Source organism: Cricetulus griseus (assembly GCF_003668045.3).
Source record: "Cricetulus griseus strain 17A/GY chromosome 1 unlocalized genomic scaffold, alternate assembly CriGri-PICRH-1.0 chr1_0, whole genome shotgun sequence".
NCBI lineage: Eukaryota > Metazoa > Chordata > Mammalia > Rodentia > Cricetidae > Cricetulus > Cricetulus griseus.
The window spans coordinates 13609449-13635611 of NW_023276806.1; the positions used below are offsets into that span (position 1 = coordinate 13609449).

General features: G+C 43.1%; 1 protein-coding gene across 2 annotated transcripts in view; it reads right to left on the reverse strand.

Annotated features, from left to right (window-relative positions):
- The window catches only part of Znhit6 (zinc finger HIT-type containing 6), a 41369-nt gene extending 25433 nt beyond the window's left edge, over nt 1-15936 (reverse strand). The window contains exons 1-5 of one of the 2 annotated variants that reach the window (XR_004771854.1): nt 15376-15936; nt 14362-14427; nt 14173-14279; nt 14002-14087; nt 12253-12356 (exon numbers count right to left, since the gene is read on the reverse strand). Coding sequence is in view for 1 of the 2 variants with exons in the window: in XM_027395904.2 (XP_027251705.1) it covers nt 12253-12356; nt 14002-14087; nt 14173-14279; nt 14362-14427; nt 15376-15833 (821 nt within the window). In the remaining variant the exon portion in view is untranslated. The remainder of the gene's footprint in view (nt 1-12252; nt 12357-14001; nt 14088-14172; nt 14280-14361; nt 14428-15375) is intronic. The other variant, XM_027395904.2, reaches the window with a different exon arrangement.
- Nucleotides 15937-26163: the final 10227 nt, after the last annotated feature.

Consider the following 26163-nt stretch of genomic DNA (forward strand, 5'->3'; position numbering starts at 1 on the left):
GGTAGGAAAGTATGCACACTGATTGATGTACTTCCAAGTCTGAGAGTTATGACACGGAATGCTTTAATTCTTATTTAAGAATAGTTCTGCATTAAATAAATCTTTCACATATGATCTGCTACTTTCCAATGCCAATAAAACCAAAGATAATTTTATGAGAAGTACCAGATAATAGTGAGACAAACATGGGGAGTAATCTTCACATTTTTTCCTAAACTAAAATACTTCCTTATTAGAAATATTCACTTGAACATGTAACATGTCTCTTCGGAAACTATTACTCTGGGGATGGAGAAGATGGCTCAGTTGGTAAATGGCTTGCTGGCAAGCATGAGGATCTGAGTTCAGATCCCTGGGGCTCACTGGCCGGCCATCCTAGTCAATCAGTGAGTTCCACACTGAGTGAGAGATCCTGCCTCAAAAAAAAAACCAAAAAACAAAACAAGGCAGAGACTCACTGAGGAACACATACCTCTGGCCTTTATACTCATAACACAGGCCCCAACGAGGACTGGAACTCATACATACATACATACATACATACATACATACATACATACATACATACATACTTACTTTACTCTGGTAGCTGCAAAGGTATTTTGTTGAGAAGTATGTCACAAATACCCAGCAATGCTGGCACATGCATATAATCCCTGACTTTGGGAGACAGAAGCAGGATGAGATCTGCTCCAACTACACATTAAGTCTAAGCCAGCCTGGGCTATAAGCTGAAGACCCAGACCCAGACTCCAGGATCCCCCACCTCAAAGATAAGAGAGAGTTGGAGATGGGGGCTAAATTCCTAGGACTGTGTTTTCCATGCTAAACTTAAAGGAGCTTGAGCAGGTTGTACACATCTTGTCATTCCAGCTACTAGGGAGGTTGAGGCACGAGGATTGAGAGTTCAGGGTTTGCAGGGTCTACATATGCTCAAAGTCCACTCTGCTTGCTTACTGACACTGTCCCAAAGCAAAGCAAAACAAAACAAAAGGTTGAGTTGCTACGTGGTGGGAGAACGCTTGCTTGCCAGCACTCGAAAGACCTTACGTTTAATCCTTGGTACCAATAAGGGAGCAAACAAATAAACAAAATCACTGTCCCCTTAAGAACACTTCTGAGAGCTCAGTAGGCCTCAAGGCCACAGACACTGAGAAAGGGACAAGCCCACACAGACTTGCTATGTGAGCAGTGAGTGATTAAAGCCACTAGCTGAGTGAGGGTCCCGCACCTTTCCTATGGAAGCATTCTATTCTTTATTTACATTTTCTAAAGCAAGAGTAAGCAACACACACATGAACACCCATGAGCACACATAATCATAATGCTCACACGATTAAATGGACCTGCTGTCTATTTTTGACAGTTTATACCTAATGCTATCTTGAACCAGAGACTACATGTTACTAGCCTTGGAATTTTCAGTGAATTAGAGATAACAACATTTATATTACAATATTATTAAAAGGGTAAACAATATGTTGAGATCTTAAAGACACTCAAATGTTGTAATTATATATTCAATCAATAATCTTATTTATGAAGCTTAGCACAGAAATGTTGACAACGTGTGTTTACTGAAGCTATCCACTGTGAGTTACTTAAGCAAACACTCCGTATGCACTGGTTCAGGGGACAGTATCTACCCAGGAGATGCTCTCTGTTGGGGCTACTGCATCACAAGGCTTTTAGAGAGTGTGACATGAACTGAGAGAAGACTCATCAACTTAACTAGTTGTCAGTTTCTTTGATTAATTGCTTTATCTATTTTGTGAGTATGACAGGCAAGTGGAGGTCAGAGGATAACTTGTAGGAGCTGGTTCTCTCCTTCTACTATATTCACGCTGGGTATTAAACTCAGGTCACAAGCTTGGCAGCAAGTATCTTTCCTCACACAGCAGTTTCACTTTTTTTTTGTACTTTTTTTTTTTTTTTTTGGTGATTTTGAGATAAGGTCTCACTGTGTAGCCCTGCTGACCTGGAACTCAATTTGCTGGCCTTGAACTTGCAGACATCTGCCTGCCTCTGTCTCCTGAGTTCTGGAATTCAAGGCTAAAACAACTTAAGGGAGCAGAGCATTTATCTGTCTTATAGGTCACAGTCCCTCATGGAGGGAAGCCAAGGCAGGGACAAGGCAAGAGCCTAAAGGCAGGGAAGGAGCACACAGGGCATAGAACACGGCTTACTTGGCTTGCTCAGCTACCCTTCTTATACAGCCCATGCCTACACAAGCAGGGATGGTACATCCCACGGTAGGCTGAGCCCTCTTACATCAACTAACAATCAAGAATTGTCCCAAACATGCCCACAAGCTTCCTTAATTGAGGCTTCTCTTTCCAGGGATGTCTAGGTTTACGTCAGGTAAAAAAAAACAAACAAAAAAAAAAATCGAAGACAGCACATTTCACCTTTCATTTATAAACAACAGAAGAGAGAGACCTAAGCTGTTGACTATTAGGACATTTAGAACCATCAAGTAATCCTTGATAGGATTTTGGGAATAAAAGCAATTTGTCCCACTGTCAGCAATAAAATCTTATTTTAATTGAAAACTGAAAGAAAAATCTACCAAATTTGGAAACCCTTGAAGGACGAACACATGAAATAGCTACACAATCCTTCACTCACAACCACCTGACTTTTAAATTATTTTTCAGGATGAAAACTTAAAGTCTCTCCAAAATAAATGCAATCCTTCCTCATAAAAATAATGTGTTTTATTAGGATTAGTATCATGATTAAGTATTTCTGGAAGCATGAATACAAAGAGCCTGTTTAGTTACTCAGTCTGGATTAAAATAACTAGAATTTGAGAATGAAAACCACAGTTTTATGTCTTGCATCATTATAAAACACTTTCAAAGGGACCAGTTAGATATTTTGCTCATGAAGTACTCTACTACATGATATAGGAAACAGGCTAGCTAGGTAGCATGGGAACTAGTAGATGGCATATGAAGAAAATGCACATAGCTTGTGAAGGCTGAAAAGAGAAAGAACATTTTAACCACTTATGGCTGTGAGGTAGAAGGAGAGTGGCCTCTGGGAGCGGCTGGCCAGTTCTGAGCAACTAAGGTTCAGGAATACAAGTCTTTCTAGAAAGTATCAAAGGGCTCTGCACACACAGAATGTACCTTTCAAAACAACCAGGGAGTCCCTCATTAAAATACTGTAATGGAAGAGCAGATATATGCATACAAAAAAAAAAAGAAAAGAAAATTAAATGCTGGCATCTGTTTCCTATTAACTGTGGAGAAAATATGTACTAAAGGAACGCAGGCCAAAGAGACATGATGGAGAAGAGAAGATGAGCCACAGTGTGCACTCCCACAGATGGTGAGGCAACACAGACGAGCAGCACATCTAAGAGTCTGCAGGATGAGCACCCGGCCTGGGGTTTGCTTGGTAAAGAGGATGACAATAGAGGCCACACTCTCAGTTTGGTTCATGCTTGGCATGGTGAAGCCTGGTGTTACATGAAGGGAGTTTCCTTGGCAAGTTACTTCCCTGTGCCTGCTGCCTTAGGTATAGAGAGGATCTGTTACAGTGATGGGACTGTGTGCAGTGATTTTGAGTGCCTCAATTCAGAGTGTCTTTCAGATATATCTGTAGGCTTGATGAACAGAACACAAGGCAGTTCACATCATCCTCCTTCATGGGAAATATCTGAAATGATCTTCCCCCTGCTTAAAGGTTAGCAATTCAGGTTGCAGAGTGATTGGGAAGCTGATGTTAATTTCTGGCCATGGAAAGGACAAAACACTATGAGAGGAGATGACACATTTAAACTACTGGCAATCCCGCCAATGGCCAATGGAGATATCTGAGCATTGCCATGGTGGGCAAGATGCTTTACTATTCTGAGCAGGTGACCATTGTGGTAAAAGCATGCTGTAGACAGACGTTTCTGGCATCAGTACAGAGCTTGAAAGTAGAAAAGCACTTAGACATCCCCTAAGCGAGACAGGAACACACATGGAAACACGGCTTCTAAATGCTGTAGACAAGGCATGGGAAGGGACACATTCTAGAGGCATGCATGCGGGGAAGGCCTGGTGCCTGCATCAGTCTGTGGACAGTGAAGATGGTCAAACAACATGCGAGGCCGGCTTCACATTTCCACAGTGTAAGCAACGCTACAGGAACATGCACCCATGGAGCAGTGTCACAGAGCGTCCTGGCTTCTGTTGGCACCGCTATAGTCAGGAAAGGCAAGAATGGGGAACAATTAGGCTTCTATTTTTTTCAAAGTGCTTCTAGAAGACCTTGCAGTTACTCTGAAACTCCTCCATCAACATCTAAAAGCTACATGGAAAAGAAATGGCAGAGTTCAACATCTCAGCCAGCTACAAGTTTACACCAAGCACCTATTACATAATCCTCCAAATCTCACTGCAAAATCTACTTGTTCTCTATGACAACTGCTAGACTGATCATTTCATTTTTCTTTGGTCCTTTTTAAAGCCAAGATGCAGAAAAGTAAAATATCTATATTCATACAGACACCATGTTAAAAATAAAAACTCCTGGGTTTAAAGAACTATGTTGCCACGGTGTTTAAGGAAACAAGTGCTATTATGTTAACAAGTAAGTAGATGGGCATGTTACATGATATAATTAGAAAGCTATAATTGTATTTAAAGAATAAAATGCTTTTAAATTTGTAAAATGTTTATTATATCTTTACAAGAGGGACACCTAGTGGTTAGCTTCTAAAATAGGACTGGAGCTCTAAATACTAATTCACATTTTTAACAATGGGCATATCTCAATGACCTTAATTCTGTAAAGATGACAGATATTTTGTAGAAAACAAACAAAACAAAAAGAAACACCCAACCAAACAAAAAACACAAAACTCTCAAACCCTAAGTCCAAAGAATGGCTTGAGAAGTCTAAAGCTCACAGTTCTAAGCAGGAGGTGGGAGAAAAATAAGCAAAAGATCTTAGGGTTGCCTAGAACTGGGCCAGCAATGGTAAAGCCACAGGAAGATGGACTTTGGGTGGAGGAAGAAGTCTGGGCCCTTCTGGGGAACAGGTGGTCAGTCTATACAAGAATATAGGTTGAGAGTAAAGCAAACACACAGGCTGAATACTCCTAACGAATGATCAGTGCCCTGTTCAGCCATCACCAGAGAGGCTTCTCCTGCAGCAGATGTGAACAAATGTAGAGAGCCACAGCCAGACATTACTCAGAGAGAGACCTTGGAACACACAGCCCTAAACAAGATGTATTCATGAAATCCCTCTCCTCAGAGTAGGGAATCACTGGGCAGAGGAGGCAGGAGTGGGGGAGACACAGGGGTTGGGGGACACCAGGAGAATAAGTCCCTCTAAAACAACAGCACAGCATAGACTGAAGCAGTCATTAGAGGGCCTACAGGGGTCTGCACTACCGCTTTCCATTAGTACTCTATGGACTCCTGAATGTGAGAGCAAGTAGGTCTCTGGTTCTTGTGTTTTCTCTTGGGACTCTTACTCTTCTGTTGGCTTATCTTAACTTAGATATGATGGCTTCTGTTTCCATCTTACTATATTTTATTTTGTTGTATTGCTGTTAGCTTCTAGAAGCCCGTTCTTCTCTAATGAGAGACAAAAAGGGAGTGGATCCAAATGGGAGAAGAGGTGAGGAGGAATTGACAGGACTAGATGGAGGCAAACTGTATTCAAATTATATTGTATGAGAAGAGTCTATTTAATAAAAGAGGGGAAAAAGAAAAAAGACAGGAAGAAATATGTCTTAAGTACAGTATGTTTTAACTCAATAGTTACTTACTCTTATTCTTTTAAAGCTGACATTTTAACTTATTATTTTATGCATATGGGAGTTTTGTCTACATGTATGTCTGTGTACCACATGCATGCCTGATGTCTGGGGAGGCCAGAAGATGGTGTTGGTTCTCTTTAAGCTGGAGTTACAAATGGTTCTGAGCTGCCACGTGGGTGCTAGGAATCAAGCCTAGGTCTTCTAGAACTGCTGAGCCATCTCTTAGTCTGCAAGACTTATTTTTAATCATGTGTATGTGTAGATAACTAGGTGTGGGTATGTACATATACAAAGATGCCTGTGTGGGTAGTATATGTACATAGATCTCTGTGAGGGTATGTACATAAATGTCTGTGTGGGTATGACCATGTACACAGATGTCGGTGTGGCTAGTACATGCTCATGAAAATGCCCACAGAAGCCAGGAGATCTGCAGATGGAGTTACAGGAGATTGTGAGCCATCTGACATGGATGCTGATGATTGAACTTGGGTCCTATGCAAGATCAATTAATTCCTAAGTGCTGAGCCATCTTTCCAGCCCATAGTACAACTTTTTGAGGTAATTTCCTAAGGTGTATGTGGAATAGAATGCCTATTAGCTAGTCTTGGTCAACATAGAAATTCCCTTGCTGATTAAGTATAAGGAAGTGAAGGCAAATTATTAAACTGCATTAAAATAACTAGCTGCCCTTGGATACTCCGGCCCTGTATTGGGTTGTTTGCCTTTATACTAACTGACACCTAGATTGCTGTAATGTTGGTTTTTATGGTACTTTGTAATTTTTCATTGCTTTTGACATGCTTACTTTGAGCGGTATTCTTTGCCTAGTTTTCTATCGATCACTAAAATTTCAACACTAGAAAGCTTATCCGAACCATCTGGTAACTAGGTACTACATTTATACACAAGTAACCTCTGGGCAGGGGTAAAGTGTTTCTCTTATGGTGGCATTCTTAGCCATTTCTCTCATAGAGGCCTCTGTGGCTCGAGGCTGCCCTAGATGAAGGCACTGAAAGACTTGCTCACAAGTAAAATGCTATGTTTAAAAAGAAAAGACAATTACGGCCAGCCTGGTCTCCAGAGCGAGTGCCAGGATAGGCTCCAAAGCTACACAGAGAAACCCTGTCTTGAAAATCCCCCACCAAAAAGAGAAAATTTCTAAAATGTTCTGAATTAAAAACATTTTGAGCCATTTGATGTTTTTCAGATTTTGAATTTTCAGATTATGGGTGCTTTACTGGTAAAGTTTATGCAAATACTATAAAACCCAAATAATTCCCAAATCTGAAATACTTCAGTTTCAAGTTTCAGTCAGAGGCACTCTGCCATTGACTAGAAGTACACGACAGTCTAAGTCATCCATCCAATGAGAAACACCACAGTCTAAGCCATCCATCCAATGAGAAGCACACCTCAGTCTAAGGCATCCATCCAATGAGAATCACCCCTCAGTCTAAGGCATCCATCCAGTGAGAAGCATATTTCAGTCTAAGCCATCCATCTAATGAGAAGCTCACATCTAAGCCATCCAATGAGAAGCACACCTCAGTCTAAGCCATCCATCCAGTGAGAATCACACCTCAGTCTAAGCCATTCATTAGTGGACAAGCACCTTCCCTCTGCACTTTTACAATTCCCGTTTTACCAAAACACAGCCATCCCACTCATACACACTTCTTCAAGCAACCAACAGGTCAGGTAAGTTTCCACTAGCAAAATCCAAAAGACAACACAAGGCTGGTAGTGTGGATAAAGACACAGACTTTTTACATGAGGGTGTCAGGATACTTTCTAATTAAACTTTCAGCCACAAATACATAAATGAACTGTATATGCCTGTCAACATAATTCTTAAAATCACACACACATGGCCTAAATTTCAGAAAGGAACAAAGTGGCACATATTTACTACCCCCTGCTAAGGTCTGCCAGAGTCCTGTGTTAGAAACTTTACCATCGTTTTCATACCTACCATCCTACTCTGGATCCTGATGAGCACTAGATGTGACAAGCAGGAGGATGCAGCCCCATGATGGCAATGCCAGCTTCAAAAGGAAGATGAAAGAGAGAGCAAGGCCAGCATCTATCTACTCTTGTGTGTTGTCTTCTGCCATGCTGTAGAAGCAAGAAGGCCCTTACAAGACACTAAGCACACCTCCACCCTGTACCATCATCTTAGACTTCTTTTTATTTATTTATTTATTTGTTTATTTATTAGTTCTAGTTAGGGAACAAGCTTGTTTCACATGTGATCTTAGACTTCTAAGCCCTTAAAAGAACGAGCTAAAACTTCTTTACCCAGCCAGTATTATCCTGTTACATTACAGAAAAGAGATCAAGACACCTTCCCCAAAGTTGCTACCCTTGTGAAATACAGCAGTCCCTTCTCAACCCTTCACATCTGTGGTTTTGTTACCCAGTTAGCTGTGAGTCAGGTGGAAAATCCCTCAAACACACAATTCCTAAGTTACAAACTGCACAGCTCTGAGTAGTGAGATGCAATCTGCTCTCCATCCCGTTAGACAAGATGCACGCGATGTCTCATCCACCGTGTGTGCTTCCTGCTTGTGCACCACGAGAGTTGCTAGACTGTTTCCATGGGCTGCTAACTTAATGCTTATTTTATTTAACAATGTCTCCAAAGTTTAGGAGCAGTGATGCCAGCAATGTGAATATACAAAACAAACAAACAAACAAACAAACAAAACACTTTAAGTAACACATGGAAAGCCCTCAATTTAAGGGCGTGAGGCAGGGTAAAAAAGTGGTATGCTAATTTCCTGAGGTCCAGGGTAAGAACAAATTGTGCTGACTTTGCTAGTAGGCCTCGAACCCCAAGTGATGACTTCATACTAAGTCTCTGGTTAAGATGGAAGGGAGCTAGCTTCAGTGAGGAGCGTAATGTGCTGACTGCTGGAGAGGCAGCACACGGGGAGTCACTGAATCTCACTGTTGATCATCACGTAGGCACTCTATCATCTCAAGCCACCACAGCAGTGACGAGAACTGAAGAGAAAGATGCTCTGAGAGAGACCACATCCACAGAGCTTTCACTATGTAAACTGACTCTATTGTTCTATTTCATTATTACTGTTGTCACTCACTTAATAGTCCTACTTTATACACTGAATGATAGAAACAAACTATACATACAAGATTTGGCATTATTCACACTGTTAGGACTCTGCTGGAAGGCTTGGAGTACAAACCATATAGTTGGAAAACGGGGAAGGGAGAGTGGGCAGCTACTGCATGGTATATACGGACATAAAATTTAAATTCCACACAGTGATAGTCTACAGTGAGCATGGCTTTACATCTATCTTTAGTCACTTAATCTTTTGGCAATCATTCTGTATCAGTACATTTAATTTGGAATGCATGGTAATTACCTGCCTTTCCTATTTGTAGATGTCTATTGATAAATTCCTAGAAAAACTTGCTGGTTAGCAAGTACTTACATCCCTCCCCTATCGCCTCTTTCTCACTACCTGCCCTGACTTTTATACTGGGTATGCAACTATTTAGGGCAACAAGGCAGAGAAGACAGTCTGAAAAGTCTCCTACTAGGACCCAGCCGCAAGTCAGATTAACCAAGTGAGATCAGGCAAGGCTGACCCAATAAGCCAAAGACCTCTAAGAGAGATCACAAGAACAGTGGGCCAGTAACTAGAAAATTCTACTCTCCAGCCAAAGGGGAGAACAAAGAAAACTTACCTCAGCTCAGGGAGTGGGCAGAGAGAGAGAGAGAGAGAGAGAGGGGTGTGTAGGGAGAAATTTCTGGTATGACAGTCACAGGGATTAGATCAGGAGCTGAGAATGCAGCTCAGTGTACAGCACCTGCGTGGATGGGTGAGGTCATGGACTGACTGACCTCCTGCCCCAATATCACCACACATAAGATTAAGATCTACGTGTTTCACAGTGCTCAAACTCTACTGCAATAAAAGGAAGAATGCAAACAGCTACCCAGCTCTAGCTAATAATGCTGAAACATGCAAAGGTCAGTGTAATGATGCCTGCACTGAAATGTCCAAAAACGATGGTGAATAGATGTGATGGTGCTGATTGTTTTGTCAACTTGACACAAGCCTAGACAAACGTGGGAAGAGGGAATCTGAATTGGGAAAATGCCCTGTAGGCACGTCTCTGAAGTTCTTAATTGATGATTGATGTGAGAGTGTCTAACCCTCCATGGTGGTATCATCCCTGGGCAGGCAGTCCTAAAGGGGCACAGGAAGCAGGTTACACAAGTCACGAGGAGCAAGCCAGTAAGTGATGCTCCTCCAGGGCCCCTGCTGCAGCTCTTGCCTCCAGTTCTTGCCCTGACTTCCTTTGATGATGGACGGTTATATTGAAATGTATGCAAAATAACCCCTCCAGGTTGATTTCGGTCATGGTGTTTAACTCAGCAATGGAAATCCAACTAAGACAGTTATTCAGCAATTAAATTGTACTGGGGAAAATTCACTGGGCAAGCTAATACATAAACAAGAGTTGAGGCAGTGAACTTGGCAGGAAGCAGCAGATGTCCCCAGGGGAGGTGGTAGAAACTCTCCAGGGGCAGTAGCGCCCTCCTCCTGGACAGAGTTCACTAGCAGCACACAGCTGCAACCCAGCCGCCAGAGAAAGCAGTAGCAGATCAGAAGCTGACGACACACTGAGTCTGAGGCAGCCTGGGCCTCATAGGAAAAATCAATAAATAAAAAGAAAAGAAACTAAAGTATTACCAGACAAACCTGGAAAGTACATTATAAAATTTCAAGTTTTCTTCTCAGCTAGGGCCTTTCTCTTTTGCTGCCCTGTGTGGCCCCGGGACTTGTGGTCACCCTATTACAGTTTCCTGAGTGCTGGGGTGACAATAGTACCACCATGCTTGGCTTACGTTCTATAGGCCCACACTAAGAAAAACAAAAACAAAACCAAAAAAAAAAAAAACAAAAACAAAAAAAAAACAAACAAACAAAAACAAAACCAAAAAGGACCTAAAAGGATTTTTTTTTTTTGAATAAACATAAAAACCAGTCATGTAGACACATTAAAACTACCCCCTCTCACTCACGAGGAAAATGCTGCATAGACAGAAAAGTCATGGATTGCAGAGCTAGCTGTAAATGAGATTTGAAGCCAGAGTATTCTGGTTCCAGAGAAAAATAGAAATTAGGAACATATTTCTCCTGTGGTTATATTCACAAACTACAAGGCGTAAAATAATACAGAATGTCTGTAATACAAACTCAACATATTAAATATCCTCAATATAGGTCAACAGCTTCAATCAAACTGCATTATAATCACTGGAGACAAAACACTACAAGACCAGCATCACATCTCTAATTCCACAAGCAAAACATTAGGGTAGAAGTGTTCAGTTTGCCATCTTGGAACAGTCCATAATCAAAATGAAGTTACTGAACCCAGTGACAGAATGGACAATCTTCCTCACGTTCCTTATCCAGAGACAAAGTGCTACACTTGAGCCACAAGAACTAATCTGGGATGACAGCCCATATAGCTTCTTCACAGCACAGCACAGAACTGCAATGTTAAAGCAAAGTATGCCAAACTCTCAGTGTGTTGGCTTCAGAGTACACAAATCTCACATTTGGTGAAAGTAAGCAACTACTTTACCTTGGAAACCAATCATGAACAAGGAGAATCACTCTCACTAATATGTCTTAAACACAAACTAAATGAATAATGTCATTTTTGTATTACAGAACATCTTTTGAAATGGTAGAAGCTTTACTGGAATAAAACTGATGCTAATTCTGGGTTTTAATTTTTCAATTTGTGGAACAGTAAACTGGAAAGGGACACTACAGCTTACCTAGCTCCCCAGTCCCCAGATGATAAAGAAGAGGCTGCAGTCCCAATTGCCTGGGAGGCTGAGATGGGAAATCTGAGTAAGAACCGAAACCAGTTTAGGCAATACACTGAAATCTGTCTACAAAGGAAAGGGGAGTCAGTCCCTTGGGGCATTTGACTTTGCAGCAAGGTACAAAGTGGTGAGTGAGAGGAGGAACTGATTTAACCAAAGGAACTTCCTTAGCTTTTACCATCCTTTGGAGATTTGAATGTAAGGCCCTCAAATACTCCCCATGACAGCCTAGTTCTCAGAGAAAACTCCACAACACTATTACTCAAAGCAGGGTTCCCAGCCAGGAGCACTGTTGGCCGCCACTAGAAATCCATGCCATCAAATTCCAAGCCAGCCATAAGCATTATTGTGGCACTATCAGAAATGTATGCCACCCAATTCCAACTTCCTGAAATTAAATCACAAGTACGTTTACTGATTCATTATGCTCACTAACATCTGAGAAGCTTCTCAAAGGATAGCAAGATAACATTAGTTTCTCTTGTCATCCAGTGACTTCTACAGATCACACTTCCGTTAACACTGCCCTAAAGCAAACCAAGTCCTGGAGGTTGTTCCCCATCAAATTAGAACAGCTACATAGTAAAAATGAGAGACCTACCTATGATCAAAAACTGTTGAATTTTCTTTCCTCTTGCTGAATCCATTGGGTAGAAGCTTTAAGAAAATACCTTGCTTTCGGGCACGATTTTTCATAAATAACAGCTAGCAACAAAGCCAAACAAAAGTTAATTTCAGAATGCCTTACAGTTTATAGTCCTTCTTTTTTTTTTTTTTTTTTTTTTGGTTTTTCTAGACTGTGTTTCTCTATGTACCCCTGGCTATCCTGGAACTCCTCTATGGACCAGGCTGGCTTTGAACTCAGAGATCCTCCTGACCCTGCCTCCCCAGTGCTGGGATTAAAGGCAGTGTGCCACTACGCCCGGCTCAAAAGCAGTTTCTAAGACAACCCTGGAGAGGAGACTGACAATGCAGCAAACCACAGGGTGACAAGGAGAGCCAGTTACAGATTCTCATTACTTCATTATCATTACACTATTTCCATTTTACCATTTTTTAACATATGTTGTATTTTACAATAAAAATAGAATCCAGTGATGTTTAATTTAACTTGAGTAGTAGTGATGCTACGTGGTAACTTTCTACATGTGTGTGAAAGGTACTGAAGTTCTCACTTCTACACTAAAATGGTCTGATTCAATCACAGTAGTAATGAAATTCTCAGGTACCAAATATCTCACAGTTGTAACCTTTAATTTTCCTATTGTTTGAAGGAAGCACGAATCTGAAAACTAATATGTCAGGACACAAGGCCCGGCTAACTGTTTTGTCAAAACTGGAATCACACTACTTTCCAGTTATTTCTAACAGCATACCCAAGCCACCACCACCTCTCACACGTTGACACACACTCCTGAAACTGTTCTTCATGCTTCAGTCTTCCACTGTGGTTCCCTGACCCCAACCAAGCAGCAAGTCATCCTTTAAAAAAAAATTATTTTAGCCAGGCGGTGGTGGCGCACGCCTTTAATCCCAGCACTGGGAGGCAGAGGCAGGTGGATCTCTCTGAGTTTGAGGCCAGCCTGGTCTCCAGAGCATTCTAGGACAGACTCCAAAAGCTACACAGAGAAATCCTCTCTGGAAACAAACAAAAAAGGCTCATATACCGGGCCCTGCATGGCCTGTCTCAAGAGTCTCTCCTGCCTCTTGACTTTCTGAGGGTATTAAAGGCAGCACCACACAGTCTCCCTTGGTCCCTTTACTTAGCATGCTTGGGAACTCTACAACTTTTCCTAAACTCCATTTAGCATCCCTACCCATTCACTATGCTTCAGTTATCCTGCCTCTTGTAATCTCCAAACATACACACCAGTTCTCAGCCTGCATCTTTTTGAGTCAAAGTCTTGCTATGTCTTCCTCCAAGTGCTGGGTCACAGGCTTGTGCCACTTCTGTCCAGGTCTCTACCCAGAAGAGTTTTCCTCCAAATGACTCCTACTCTCTTTCACACCATTAAGATCAACGTCTAACTGGTCCTCAGAGATGCTCATCTCTACCACTGTGTTGACAATCATACCCCGAAGTTTACGACCTCACAGACTACTTTGTTTTCTTTACTCTTTTGACCCATCCCAATTTTCTACATGCACTTGAATCTGTAAGAAATTATATTTGCTGTTTCTACATCCGGCCTCTTCCACTTAACTAACAATACAAACTCCGCAGGGTAAACTTTGGATCTATCTTGAATAATCAGTACAGTCCCAGGTCAGGGTGGCCACTTGATAGATCCAAGAAATGAATAAACATTGGAAGCAATTTTAACTTGAAAAGATCAGAAGAAATCCTTACGTATTTTTTGCGCTTTGGTCTTTTCAAGAAAGTATCTCTTGAAACCTGGTCTGCAGTTCTTGCCACGTCTTCCAAAAACCGATAGTCTAGTAATTTCAGAAAGGAAAAATTAACAAGTGACATATGCCAGTGGCCAGAAAGCAGTCACCTGTTGTGCATAGAATGACTTACCACTTAGGAGATTCATCTCCGTAAACTGCTGTAGTGAGATGTAAGCGGTTTTATCTCGGACTCCATTACAAGTCAGTTCTGCTTTGTGCTTCTTTACGCAGGGCAAACTGCAGAGACAAACAGAAGGCAGTTTTATATCTGAAGTAAGTGGGAAGAGGTCAGGAATAAGGTAGAAAGTTACATATCTACCTGCAGGAATATCTCATGCAGCGTGGACATCTGTACTTTGCCTCTTCTGTCCCACAAGTTTCACACCTGTAAAATTCACCTGTGACTTAATACTCAAAAATTGACTCTACTCATGAACTTACAGCCTTTGAATGCTGAATCAAGCCTATTTACAGTTTACAGGCACGTAGTCAAAGCAAATAAAGCATATGTCAGCGACTCTGATCAATTCTTTTATAGCTGTCATTGAAAACTGTGAAAATGTTTGCAAATGACACAATGAAAGGCAATTCGAGAAAATATATATGAAAAATAGTCTGTTTGATTTCTTTTCTACTGTAATTAGAAATTAACATGAACCGGTGATTTTTGAAATTTGCAATTCAGAGATATTTTTGTGTGTGTATCTAGAAGCTGCATCTGGACATTTTTAAAAGCATACACACAAGCAAAACAAGACAGGATGAGGCCCAGGTAAACTTCATCGTAATGTATGCCCTCCCTTTGCAAAAGGACACCGAGAAAACCCAGAAATGGCGTTACTCGTCTGTTCTTAACAGACAGCCCAAGCTGTCAGGGGTAGAATCTTCACAGTTTGATCTGTGGGACCACATGAGCACACTAAAGAAACTACATCCAGGAATAAACATTCGTGGGGGCCGTGAAAAGGTTCAAGAGCAAGCTGACTGGCTGTCTATTAAACTCCACTCACTTTCTCATTGTTGGTTTTTATTAGATGTCCCCTGATTCCTAGTTTCTCCAATAGGCACAAGTCCTGCACAATCGCTTCACAGCTAACAAGCTCTGGTTCCACAAACGTCTCCAGTCCCCAGATTTACGCCCCCTGAGCTGACCACACCGTGTCGGTCACCGCCACTGCAGTGTCCCAGAATGTGCTAGCGAACACCACCATTCAGACTTGGGGCTCCCCCTTGGTGCCTGGTTTAACTGGTGCTCTTCACCGCCTGCTGCTGGGTGGCGGGGTCCACTCAACGCTCTGGGTTCCAGGTGGGTGTGCGCCCGGCCCTGCCCTACCTTGACATGGCCAGCTTCCTCTTGCAGCCCCCTCGGGGGCTCATGCGAGGCTCCCCCTTCACCCGCGGGCCATCCGAGCCTTCCGTCTTGAGGGAGCCCTCTTCTTTGACGCGCACCGCCTCCACCAGCTGCTCCTCCTTCACGTCCTGACCCCCCAACAGCTCCCGTTTGACGTCCACGCCCTCCTCCTCCTCCTCCTTCACTTCTTCCCAGTCCGGAACCTCCTCCTTCACCTTCACCTTCTCCTCCTTCACGTCGGGCTCGCCCGCCGCCTCTTCCTTCACCAGCGGCTCGCCCGCCTCCTCAAGCTTCACGCGGGGCTCGCCCGCCGCCTCCGGCTTCACCGCCCAGGGGCAGCGCGCCGGGCCGCCCTCGGCCCCCGCCTCCTGCTTCACCACCGCCAGGTCCACCTTCGCCTCCTCCGCGCTCGCCGCCTCCGCCCCCGCGGCAGGCTCCATCGGCTCGCACGCCGAGGCCGCGCTTCACCGTGGCGCTCGCCCGCCGCCGGCCACAGGGGTCCCCGGCGGCGCCACACGTGCGCGACCCCGAGCTCCGCCCGCCCGCCCGCACGCACGCACGCACGCACGCACGCACGCCGTAAAGCAGCCCTCCCCGGCCGCGGCTCTTCACGACTCGCGGAGCTCTTTACGGCTCAGCCGCTTTGCGTAGCGAGCACGCCCGGGCTTCCGAGTGACGGTCTGCAACGAGGGCACCCGCTCTCCCGTGTGCTGAGGGCTGACTCCGACCAGGGAGCCGGGCGACAGCAGCGGTTCGCGGCCCTCCCTCCGCACCCGCCACCCTTCAGTGCAGTCCCGGTGCGGGGGAGCCCGGCCCCGGCGCACAGCGACGCCGCTGCGCTGCGAGCCCGTGGCTGCACCCAAGGCGGAATTGCACGCTGATGCTTCTGCAGAGCGGGGTCTGCAGCCGGAGGGCCCGCCAGCCTCAGGCCGCGGCCTGGCTCTCGTCACGGAGACGCCAGCCGCCAGACGACGCTTTTATGCTCGGGCGGTGGCCGCCACGCCTTCCATCCCGGCACGCGGGAGGCAGAGGCAGGGGGATCGCTGTGAGCTCGAGGCCAGCCTGGTCTCCAGAGCGAGTGCCAGGATTGGCTCCAAAACTACACAGAGAAACCCTGTCTTAAGAACCGACCACCAACCAACCAAACAAACAAAAGGGAAACCGCCTTTAATCCCGGCACGCGGGAGGCAGAGGCAGGGGGATCGCTGTGTCTTAAAGGCCAGCCCGGTCTACAGAGTAAATGCTGGCACAGTCAGGGCTGCATAGTGAGGCCCTGTTTCAAAAACAACACGCGGGAAGTGGGGGGAAGGGAAGGAAAGGAGAGAGAGAGGGGAGAGAGATGCTCGTATCTGCTCCCGCGAGGATTTCATGAAACCATGCGTGGGATCACATACTACTGCCAGCAGCTGAAATCGCCGGTCACAGGCTAGTAATAGCCCCTCAAATCCATGCGCTCAAGCCCTTAACTCCCAGGACCTCACAATTCTGACCTTATTTTGGAGACAAGGCCCCTAAAAGCACACTGGTTTAAATGAAGTCATTAGAATGCGCCCGAATCCAAGCTGACTGGCGCATTTAATAAGAAATTTGCATACAAATTTGCTCACAGAGAAGGAGTCCTGGAGTGTGGCGAGAAATAAGCCTTCTGTTTGCCAATCCAGGTAGCCTAAAAGAGAAACCTCTGAACCCTTGGCCTTGGACTTCAGTAACTTCTTGAATTTCGAGAAAATGAAAACAATCTTTGTTTAAGTCACCCAGCTTGTGCTATCATGTGCTATCATTGACACACTGGCCAATGACCGTAAAGAACTGGGACATGCTGTTGTGTGACACTATTTCTGGGGAAGACGGGAGCAAATGTCTACTCGCCCCAGGGAGGGACCAACTACAGACCAAAGTAAGGATTCCAGGGAAGTCCAACTTAGTGAGTACACTGGGGTTATTCACACAAGTTTCATCCATAACCCTACAAATAACATAATTTTGTTCTAATTATTGGCAGAATAATACTGTATGTATATACCATGTTTTCTTTATTAATCTACTGTCAGACAGCTAGGCTGATGCCGTATCATGGCTGTTGTGTTTCAGTCACCTCTCCCTCCCTCCCTCCCTCCCTCCCTCCTCCCTCCCTCCTTCCCTTCCTTCCTTAGTTTCTTCCTTCCTTCTCCATTTCCTTTCCTTTCCTTTTTTTGAGACAGGTCTCTCTATGCAGTCCTGGAACCAGAACTTCCTGGACTGTTGCTGTCCTGGAACTCGATAGGTAGAGTAGGCTGTCCTTGAACTCATGGAGATCCCCCTGCCTCTGTAGCACAGGGATTAAAGGCGTGGGTTACCACACTGGGCTTTTTATATTTATTTATTTATTTATTTATTTATTTTGTTGGTTTTTTTTTTCAAAACAGATTTTCTCTGTGCAGCTCTAGCTGTCCTGTAACTCACTCTGTATGCCAGGCTGGCCTCACACTCAGAAATCTGCCTGTGCCACCATGCCCATCAGAAATGGGCAGGTTTCTGTGTAGTGTGCTGACTTAGGTTCCTTCAGGTATATTCTTTGGAAGTGTACTACTGTTGGAGAAGATGGTACTTTTAATATTAATTTTCTAAGGAAGCTCAATAATGATTTCAATGATGGCACACTAATTTACATCCATACCAACAGCAGATAAGGGTTCTTTTTTTCCTCAATATCCTCATCAGCACTTGTTTGACTTAGTGATGACAGCCGTTCTAACTGAGGAAAGATGGAATCTTAATGTACTCTGTTTTGAAGTCTTCTGCTGGCTATGGATGTCAAATATTTTTTTTCATATTTTTTGCCATTTAAATTTTCACATTTATTTAGTATGGTATGTGTATATGATGCTTGTGTGTGAACACTTACATGCCATAGGGAACATGTGGATGTCAGAGAACACTGACGAGTGAGTTCTCTGTGTGCGGGTTCTGGGGATTGAATTCAGGTTGGCAGGGTGGCATGGCAAGAACCTTTATCTAATGAGCCAGTTTGCTGGCTAAGACATCGGACATTTGTACTTCTTTTGAGAATTGTTCATCGGCCTTTTGTTGATTGGATTTGTTTTTTTTTTGGTTTTGGTGTTTATTCTTTGAGCTCAGATTTATTTTTTACAACGTATATTTATTGTGTGTGTGTGTGTGTGTGTGTGTGTGTGTGTGTGTAGAGACAGACAGACAGACAGAGAGAGAGAGAGAGAGAGAGAGAGAGAGAGAGAGAGAGAGAGAGCACATGGGGTGATCAAGAGGACAATGTGTCCGGTTCTTTCCTTCTACCATGTGGCATGTGGGGGTTGTGCTCAGCTCTCCTGAAGTGTAACAACTCTGCCGAAGCAAGGGAAAGTTTCCTCAGCCAAAGTATTTCAGTTCTGTTCTGCTCCACTCTGCTGGGTGAAAGAAAGACAGTCGTTATGATAAACTTCATTCCAAAGATTTACTGGGAGGGAGGAATCCAGGGGAATGGCTGCTTATACCAGAGTGGAGAAAGGGCGGCCCCACACTGAACAGATACTGTATAGGGTTTATATATATATATAAACAGATATAGGGTTTCTTAGGGAGTGGAGCTTTCCAAGGTGGAGATTTTCAGAGTGGACATTGGTAGGATCTTAATTCCTGAGCTTAGGATAAACTCAGGGATTGGCTAGTTTTCAGTTCCTGAGTTGGGTAGGGGCAGGGTGTGTTTCCTTGGCTCTGGTCTCAGGGCCAGGGTGTTCTTTCACTGGCCCTTTTTACCCTACAACTTTTATGTTGATTACTTATTATAGTGATATTACTTTGGGCATAATAGATGATTTATCTATTTTTAAAAATTTTTTTTCTTTTTGGTTTTTGGAGACAGGGTTTCTCTGTGGCTTTGGAGGCTGTCCTGGAACTAGCTCTTGTAGACCAGGCTGGTCTCAAACTCACAGAGATCCACCTGCCTCTGCCTCCTGAGTGCTGGGATTAAAGGCGTGTGCCACCAACGCTCGGCTTAATTTTTATTAGTTCAAATTAGCAACAAGCTTGCTTCACATGTCAATCCCTTCTCCCTCTCCTTCCCCTCCCCCGAGCCCCACCAGCCCCCCACTACTTCCCCCTTCTAGTCTCCACGGAGGGTAGGGCCCTCTACGGGGGCTCCCCAAATTCTGCAACATCATCCTGGGCCAGGCCTAGGCCCTCCCCCATGTGTCCAGGACGAGAGAGCATCCCTTCACGTGGGATGGTCAATAGATGATTTATTTAAATGAAGCTATTAGGGAATTTGAAATTGTGTATTTTGTTTATTTTTATTTATTTATTTTTTGGTTTTTCGAGACAGGGTTTCTCTGTGTAGCTTTGGAACCTCTCCTGGAACTCGCTCTGTAGACCAGGCTGGCCTTGAACTCACAGAGCTCTTCCTGCCTCTGCCTCCTGAGTACTGGCGTCACCAACAATTATAAATTGCTACATAGAGATTTGTTATTAAAACCCAAATTTAATTATACATAGTTAACATGAATTGAATATGCAAGAGTTAGCTAAGCATATTAGTTAATTTATTAATTTGTTAACCTAGTAAGTAAATATTTGGCTTTTTTTCAGTTCATTCTCCAAACAATAGCTTGGCCTTATGGATCAAAGTCTGATAAAACCTTAAGTGTCTAATTATTGCTCTTAGGGTAATGAACTAGGTCTTTATTATGCTCTGCAAAGGGCCTCATACCATAGCCCATGAGTTTTTCCAGTCTCATCTTTACTTATTGAAGTATTACTTCCATGAGTGTATTAGCGGCTTTCCTGTTGCTGAGATAAAACACCATTACCAAGGCGTTTTAGAGGAGAAAGGGTTTGTTTTTATTTGGCTTATGGTTTCAGAGGGATAAGAATCTGTCACACCCTGCTGATGTTGGTGGCGCAGTAGGGAAGCAGAAGCCTCTGAGTTGGAGGTCAGCCTGGTCTACAGAGTGAGTTCCAGGACAGCAAGGACTAAACAGAGAAACCCTGTCATGAAAAACAAAACCAAACAAACAAACAAACAAACAAAAAAGATTCTGTTGAAATGGCAACAAACAGCAGACATGATAGCAGGAGCAGAAAGCTGAGGGGTCACAGCTTAAGCTACAAGCTTGAAGCAGAAATATCACACTGGGAACGGCCTGAGGCTTTCACACACACACACACACACACACACACACACACACACACACACCCCTTATTAAATCCAGTTAGTGTTGCCCAAGTGCACACGGGTTTCTAGCTGACCCCAGGAATATGGCCAACATACCAGGGGCTCATCCTTAAAGAAAACTGAGGGTCCTGTGAGCCCTCACCCCATTTATGTGGAATGTTGACAGGTGGCGACATGAAACCACCAGGTTTTACTAGCTACAATAGTATGTGGCTATGAAGCCACACTCAAAAATGCCAGTCCTTTGCTGGTCATGATGACGAACTCTTTAAATCCCAGCACTGAGGAGGCATAGCAGGGTGGATCTCCATGAGTTCAAGGGCAGCCTGAGCTATATTGAGCCCTTGTCTCAAAACAAAACAAAACTAAAGAAAACAAAAACAATAACCACAAAGGCAGGCCTTTACATTTGTCACTCATACTCATGTTTTTTTATTTGTTTGTTTTTTTGTTTTTCTGCATGGAATTATGTAGTAAACTCTTTGGGAATACTAAAAATATTTTAGCTGTGGATTTTTATTATAACTGATTATTTTTGTGTATATGTGTGCATGAGTGCAAAGGCCAGAGGTCAACATTGTGTGCCTGCCTCTATGGTTTTCTACTTTATTTTTGAGACAAGGTCTCTGAAACCTAAGCACACAGATGAACTAGACTGGCTGGCCAGCAGGCCCCAGGGACACTCCTATCTCTGCCTACCAGGTGCTGGAATTACAGGTGCATACCACCATACCTGGCTTTTTATTTGTGTGTTGGGGAATCCAAATTCATGTTCTTGTGCCTGCCCGGCAGACATCTTGACTGAGCTATCCATCTCCATGGCTCCTAACTGTGACTTTAAAAAAGTAATATTTTGACATTTGTATTATTAAATGGCTTAGTTTCTATAAATCAGAAATATCCAAGTCAATAACTTGAATATAACATAATATAGTTTAGGTAAAGATTTTCACCTCTTATTGGCTAAGAGACAGCATCATCCCTGTATCAAAGTGTCCATTTTATGAAACTGGCTTTCCAGTGTTTGCTTCAGGAAGTGAGAAGTTTTCTTGCCTTTGAACTGTAACTTTTTCCTGAACTAGACACTTAATAAAATAAAACTATTTTTTTAATGTGTGGTTACTAATTTTTTTTTTGTGGTTATGGTAGTTCTAAAAATCCTACTGCTTGGTACAGCCAAGATGCTCACTCAGATTCCCCATCGGTCGCCTCTCTATAGAGGGGCTGTTTTTCTAACTTGGCTCTGAACTAGTCTACGGTATGAATCCAAAACACACACATTGCATAATATGTGCCCAAGCTGAGGTGAAAACAACTTCATCATACCTACCTGTCACAGGCCATCATTACCCAAGTCATGAGGAAAAGGGATACATTAACAGGGCTGAGCGCTATACATGGAAGGCTTAGTGCAACTATGAACATTGCCTGTCTGACTGTGAGGAATAAATTCACACACACCATGTGAAGATTCGCAGAGCACCTGCTGCCAACACCATGATTCAACTGCCCATGGTTTTCTGTGTCACCACCAGCCTTTCCTTTATTGCAAGGTTTTCAAGCAAGCAAACAAAACCTATCTGTTTTGTGTAGAAAAAAACACATTTATGTTTCATTTGAGGTTAAGTAGGTTTTGTGAGGGCCGGTGTGGCTTCATGTAGGGTATCCTGCATGGAAAAGAACTTAGCATTAACTTGGCGCCAGTTCCGCCCATAGAGAAAGCATATTTTAGGGCTGGTGAAGTGGCTCAGGACGGCGGGTAAAAGCGCTTACCAAGCAGTCTAATTAATGCCTGGAGTCCACAGTAAAGGGGAAAACTGGCTTCTGAAAGTTGTTCTGACCACAGGAGCACCACAACATGTGTGTGCCCAATGCGACACACACATCACACAGCCATAACAACAATAAAAAGACATGAGAAAAGAGAACAAATCTCAAAAAATAATTTTATTACCTTGCCATACATTTCAGGCAGGAGTTTAATATGATTAAATTATTATGTCAGTGAGAAGATATGTTTATAGTGTATTTTGTAAATATACAGATTTTACTTTTGACTAATGGTTATGAGTATTTTGATTTGGATATTCATGTTTCTATGTAAGTAATTAAACACAAGGAATTGTGGGTGAAGACTACCATACCGTGATGATGTGTACAGTCTTTTAGATCCAAGCATGCCAAACCCCAGGTGGTAGCACTACAAAACAGTGCCATGGATTAATCCCCTAAAACTGAATAAAGACAAAAAGAAACACTGAAGAAAAGTACTGCATTACAACAGAGAAGAACAATATGAAAAATTGCTAGCTTCTCATTACCAAGATGGAGGCAAAAATTCATCAACAAAGTTTAAAAAAAAAAAAAAAAAACAGCAGCAGCCATGCAAACGGGGCTGAAGACATGGCTCAGCAGCTATGGAGACATGGCTCAGTGGCTAAGATCACTTGATGCTCTGCCACAGGACCAGATTTTTTTTTTTTTTTCCTCAAAATCCCCATGCAACTCACAACCGCCTGTAACTCTAGCTTGAGCAGATCAAATAACCTCCTCTGGCCTCCAAGGTCACCTGCATAGAGGTGGGATATACTCACACAGAGACACCCATCTACATAAATAAAAGAAAATGAATATTTAAAAAAAACAAAAACAAAAAACCTTGCAACCAGCGGGTCATGGTTTAATCCTAGCACTCAGGAAGCAGAGGTAGGAATTTCAGGCCAGCCTAATCTACAAAGACAGTTCAGGATAGCCAGGGCTGTTACACAGAGAACCCCTGTCTCAAAAACAAGAACAAGAACAAAAACAAAACCAAGCGGAGCATTGGTGGCGCACGCCTTTAATCCCAGCACTTGGGAAGCAGAGGCAGGCAGGTCTCTGTTAGTTTGAGGCCAGACTGGTCTACAGAGCAAGTTCCAGGACAGATAGGACTGTTACACAGACAAACCCGTCTCAAAAAACAAAACAAGAAATTTAATATCTAGAGAAAATACCCTTTACTAATAAGATTACAGTAAGTCAAAATCCTTTGTTACTGGATTTATGAAATACACAGATGTGTCATGTGTGACAGCAATAACAGGAAGACTGACTCGAGTGCTGTTAAAGTATGCTAAGTAGAAGTGTGTGGTTGATGTACTGGAGGTTCAGTCTACTCTTTTACTTGGAGATAGTCAGCACTCACCAAGAGTTGACTGTGATGGTTTAGAGCTTAATTCTGTCATCCCTACTGGAAATGGAACTAAGGCCAGGATTTTTTTTTTTTTTATTACAAAGAAAAGCCTGAATCTAATTATGATGGAATTGCTTATATGATACCAAACCTACTGCTAAGAACAACTCTAAAATCTGTACAGATATAAAAAATAGATGTTTGGCAGATTCAGCAACCATCCTGGGTAGCCAGGGTGAGGGATTAGTGAAGAAGGAAGTGACTGAGCTGGACTTCCTTCGTCACTTTTTCCCTGGAGGAAACTGTTGGCAGCTCAAAAAGACAGAGTAATTAGCCAACCGGATGAAAGCTGGACTTCAAAATCCTGGTAACCACCTTTGGCTTTCCAGTGAGACGTGAAGGGAATCAAAAACTACCAGGAAAGGAAGGAAAACTGGAGAAAGAATCCGCTCTGACAAGGCCTAGCGTCAAAGCTGTCGTCCCATCATTGATTATGGCTAACTGTCATAAGTGAGTTGACTGAAAACTAAATATCTGGGATAACCAGATACTGACTTTCAAACAGTTGTGATGAGAAGCCTCAGTGGTAAAAATGGATGATTTCCCCAAGGACTTGGAATCTAAGAAAATTGTGTAATTAGAATTAAAAAGTTAAGCTTGAGAATTGGCTCAGTGTTTAAGAGCACTGGCTGTTCTTCAAGAGAAGCCAGGTTCAATCTCCAGCACCCACATGGTGGCTCACCACTATCTGTAAAAGATTAAGTGGAACGATAAAAATATTTCACCCTTGAAAAGGAAGGTAAGTATGAAAGGAAAGAAAAAAGAAACAAGTTAGAATGAGACCCAAGTAAAATAATATGAAGGTATCAGGTGCAAATGTAGTAAATTTCTAATCCAAAGTCTAATATTATCAAATTGTGGTAAAAATAAAAATTCAGCTATATGCTGCCCACGAAAGACATAAATAAATGAAAGGGTGCAGAAAACTTAAGATAAAAAAGGAAAAATGTATATCCACTTACCCATAATTTTTTACCGAAACAGGCAAAACAAATTTCATCCAGGCAAGTACCACAGGACAGCAGAGATAAAAGGGGTGTGCTCTGGTAATCAGTACAACAGAATGGCACAGCCAGGGTCAGGACTGGCTTCGCATAGCCATCGCGTGCCCCCTGTCTATGTGCAGTAACATCAGCCAATGGCTTGAAATCAGGAACAGTTAGCAGTGGAGGCAGCAGTGCTGGCAACGAGGGCTTGGACCTTTCTTCCCCTTGCCAGTTGTTCCCTAGCACAAAACAAGATTATGATGCAAAAGCGAAAGCTTAAAAGGAGGAAAGGTGCAGGCAGAGCTGGAGACTTTGGTGCCCCCTCTCCCATGACCCATAGATCAAGCAGCCAGCAGCACTTCAATGTGGGGACAAAAGCAAAATGAGTTCCCAAATGCCTAGAGCAAGGAGTGTGCATGTTGGTACTGAATGACGTTGCTCTCTCCCAGCATCAGTTCTATAGTTTTATATCACAGTAAAAATCTGTGATACCTGAAAAAGACCAAGGCAATGTAGACAGATGAGCAACTAAGTGTTCTCAGTGCTCTCCTAGAGGACCCGGGTTCACTTCTCAGCACTCACATTCATGCGGCTCACAACCATCTGTAACTCCAGTACCAAGGGATCCACACCTCTTCTGATTGCCCTGGGCTCCTGCACATACATGGTATACAAACACACACTCTGGCACACAATATACTCATAAACAAATAAATATTGAAAAACTTAAATAAAAATGGGGGTGGGTGGGTGGAGAGATGGCTCAGAGCTCTGGCTGTTCTTCCAAAGGTCCTGAGTTCAATTCCCAGCAACCTCATGGTGGCTCACAGCCATCTGTAATGAGACCTGATGCCCTCTTCTGGTGTGCAGGCATTCGTGCAGACAGAACACTGCATACATAATAAATAGAACTTTAAAAAAAGAGAATAAAAATTGGGAGCAAAACCAGGAATATTTCTTAAGTATTAATGGACATAGTAGGCACATCTCATTTTAAAATAATTTAACATACAAAACATAAAAATTTACATTTGTGAGGCAAATTTTTTTGGATAGCCTGACTTTATGTTCACTAGTATCAGATTCCCACCTGAAATCTGTCAGGGTAGAAGTATTTTTACCATGGAATTGAGTAAGTACTGACAAGTGGGGAATGTTCTTTATTCCCCTTGCACAGATTTGCATTAAGGGATTCAATGCAGCTTTGTTTAGTGGTAATCACAGATTGACTAAGTCACTAGCAGCCGTGAATATCAAACATTACCTTGTGTCAAGCTCTATTCTAAGCAGTTTCCTATGTCAAGTTATTGAATCCATTCAGAAGCCAAGTGAGAGACATGTCTTTATTATCTTCATCTAACAGTGAGGAAATGGAGACAATGAACACA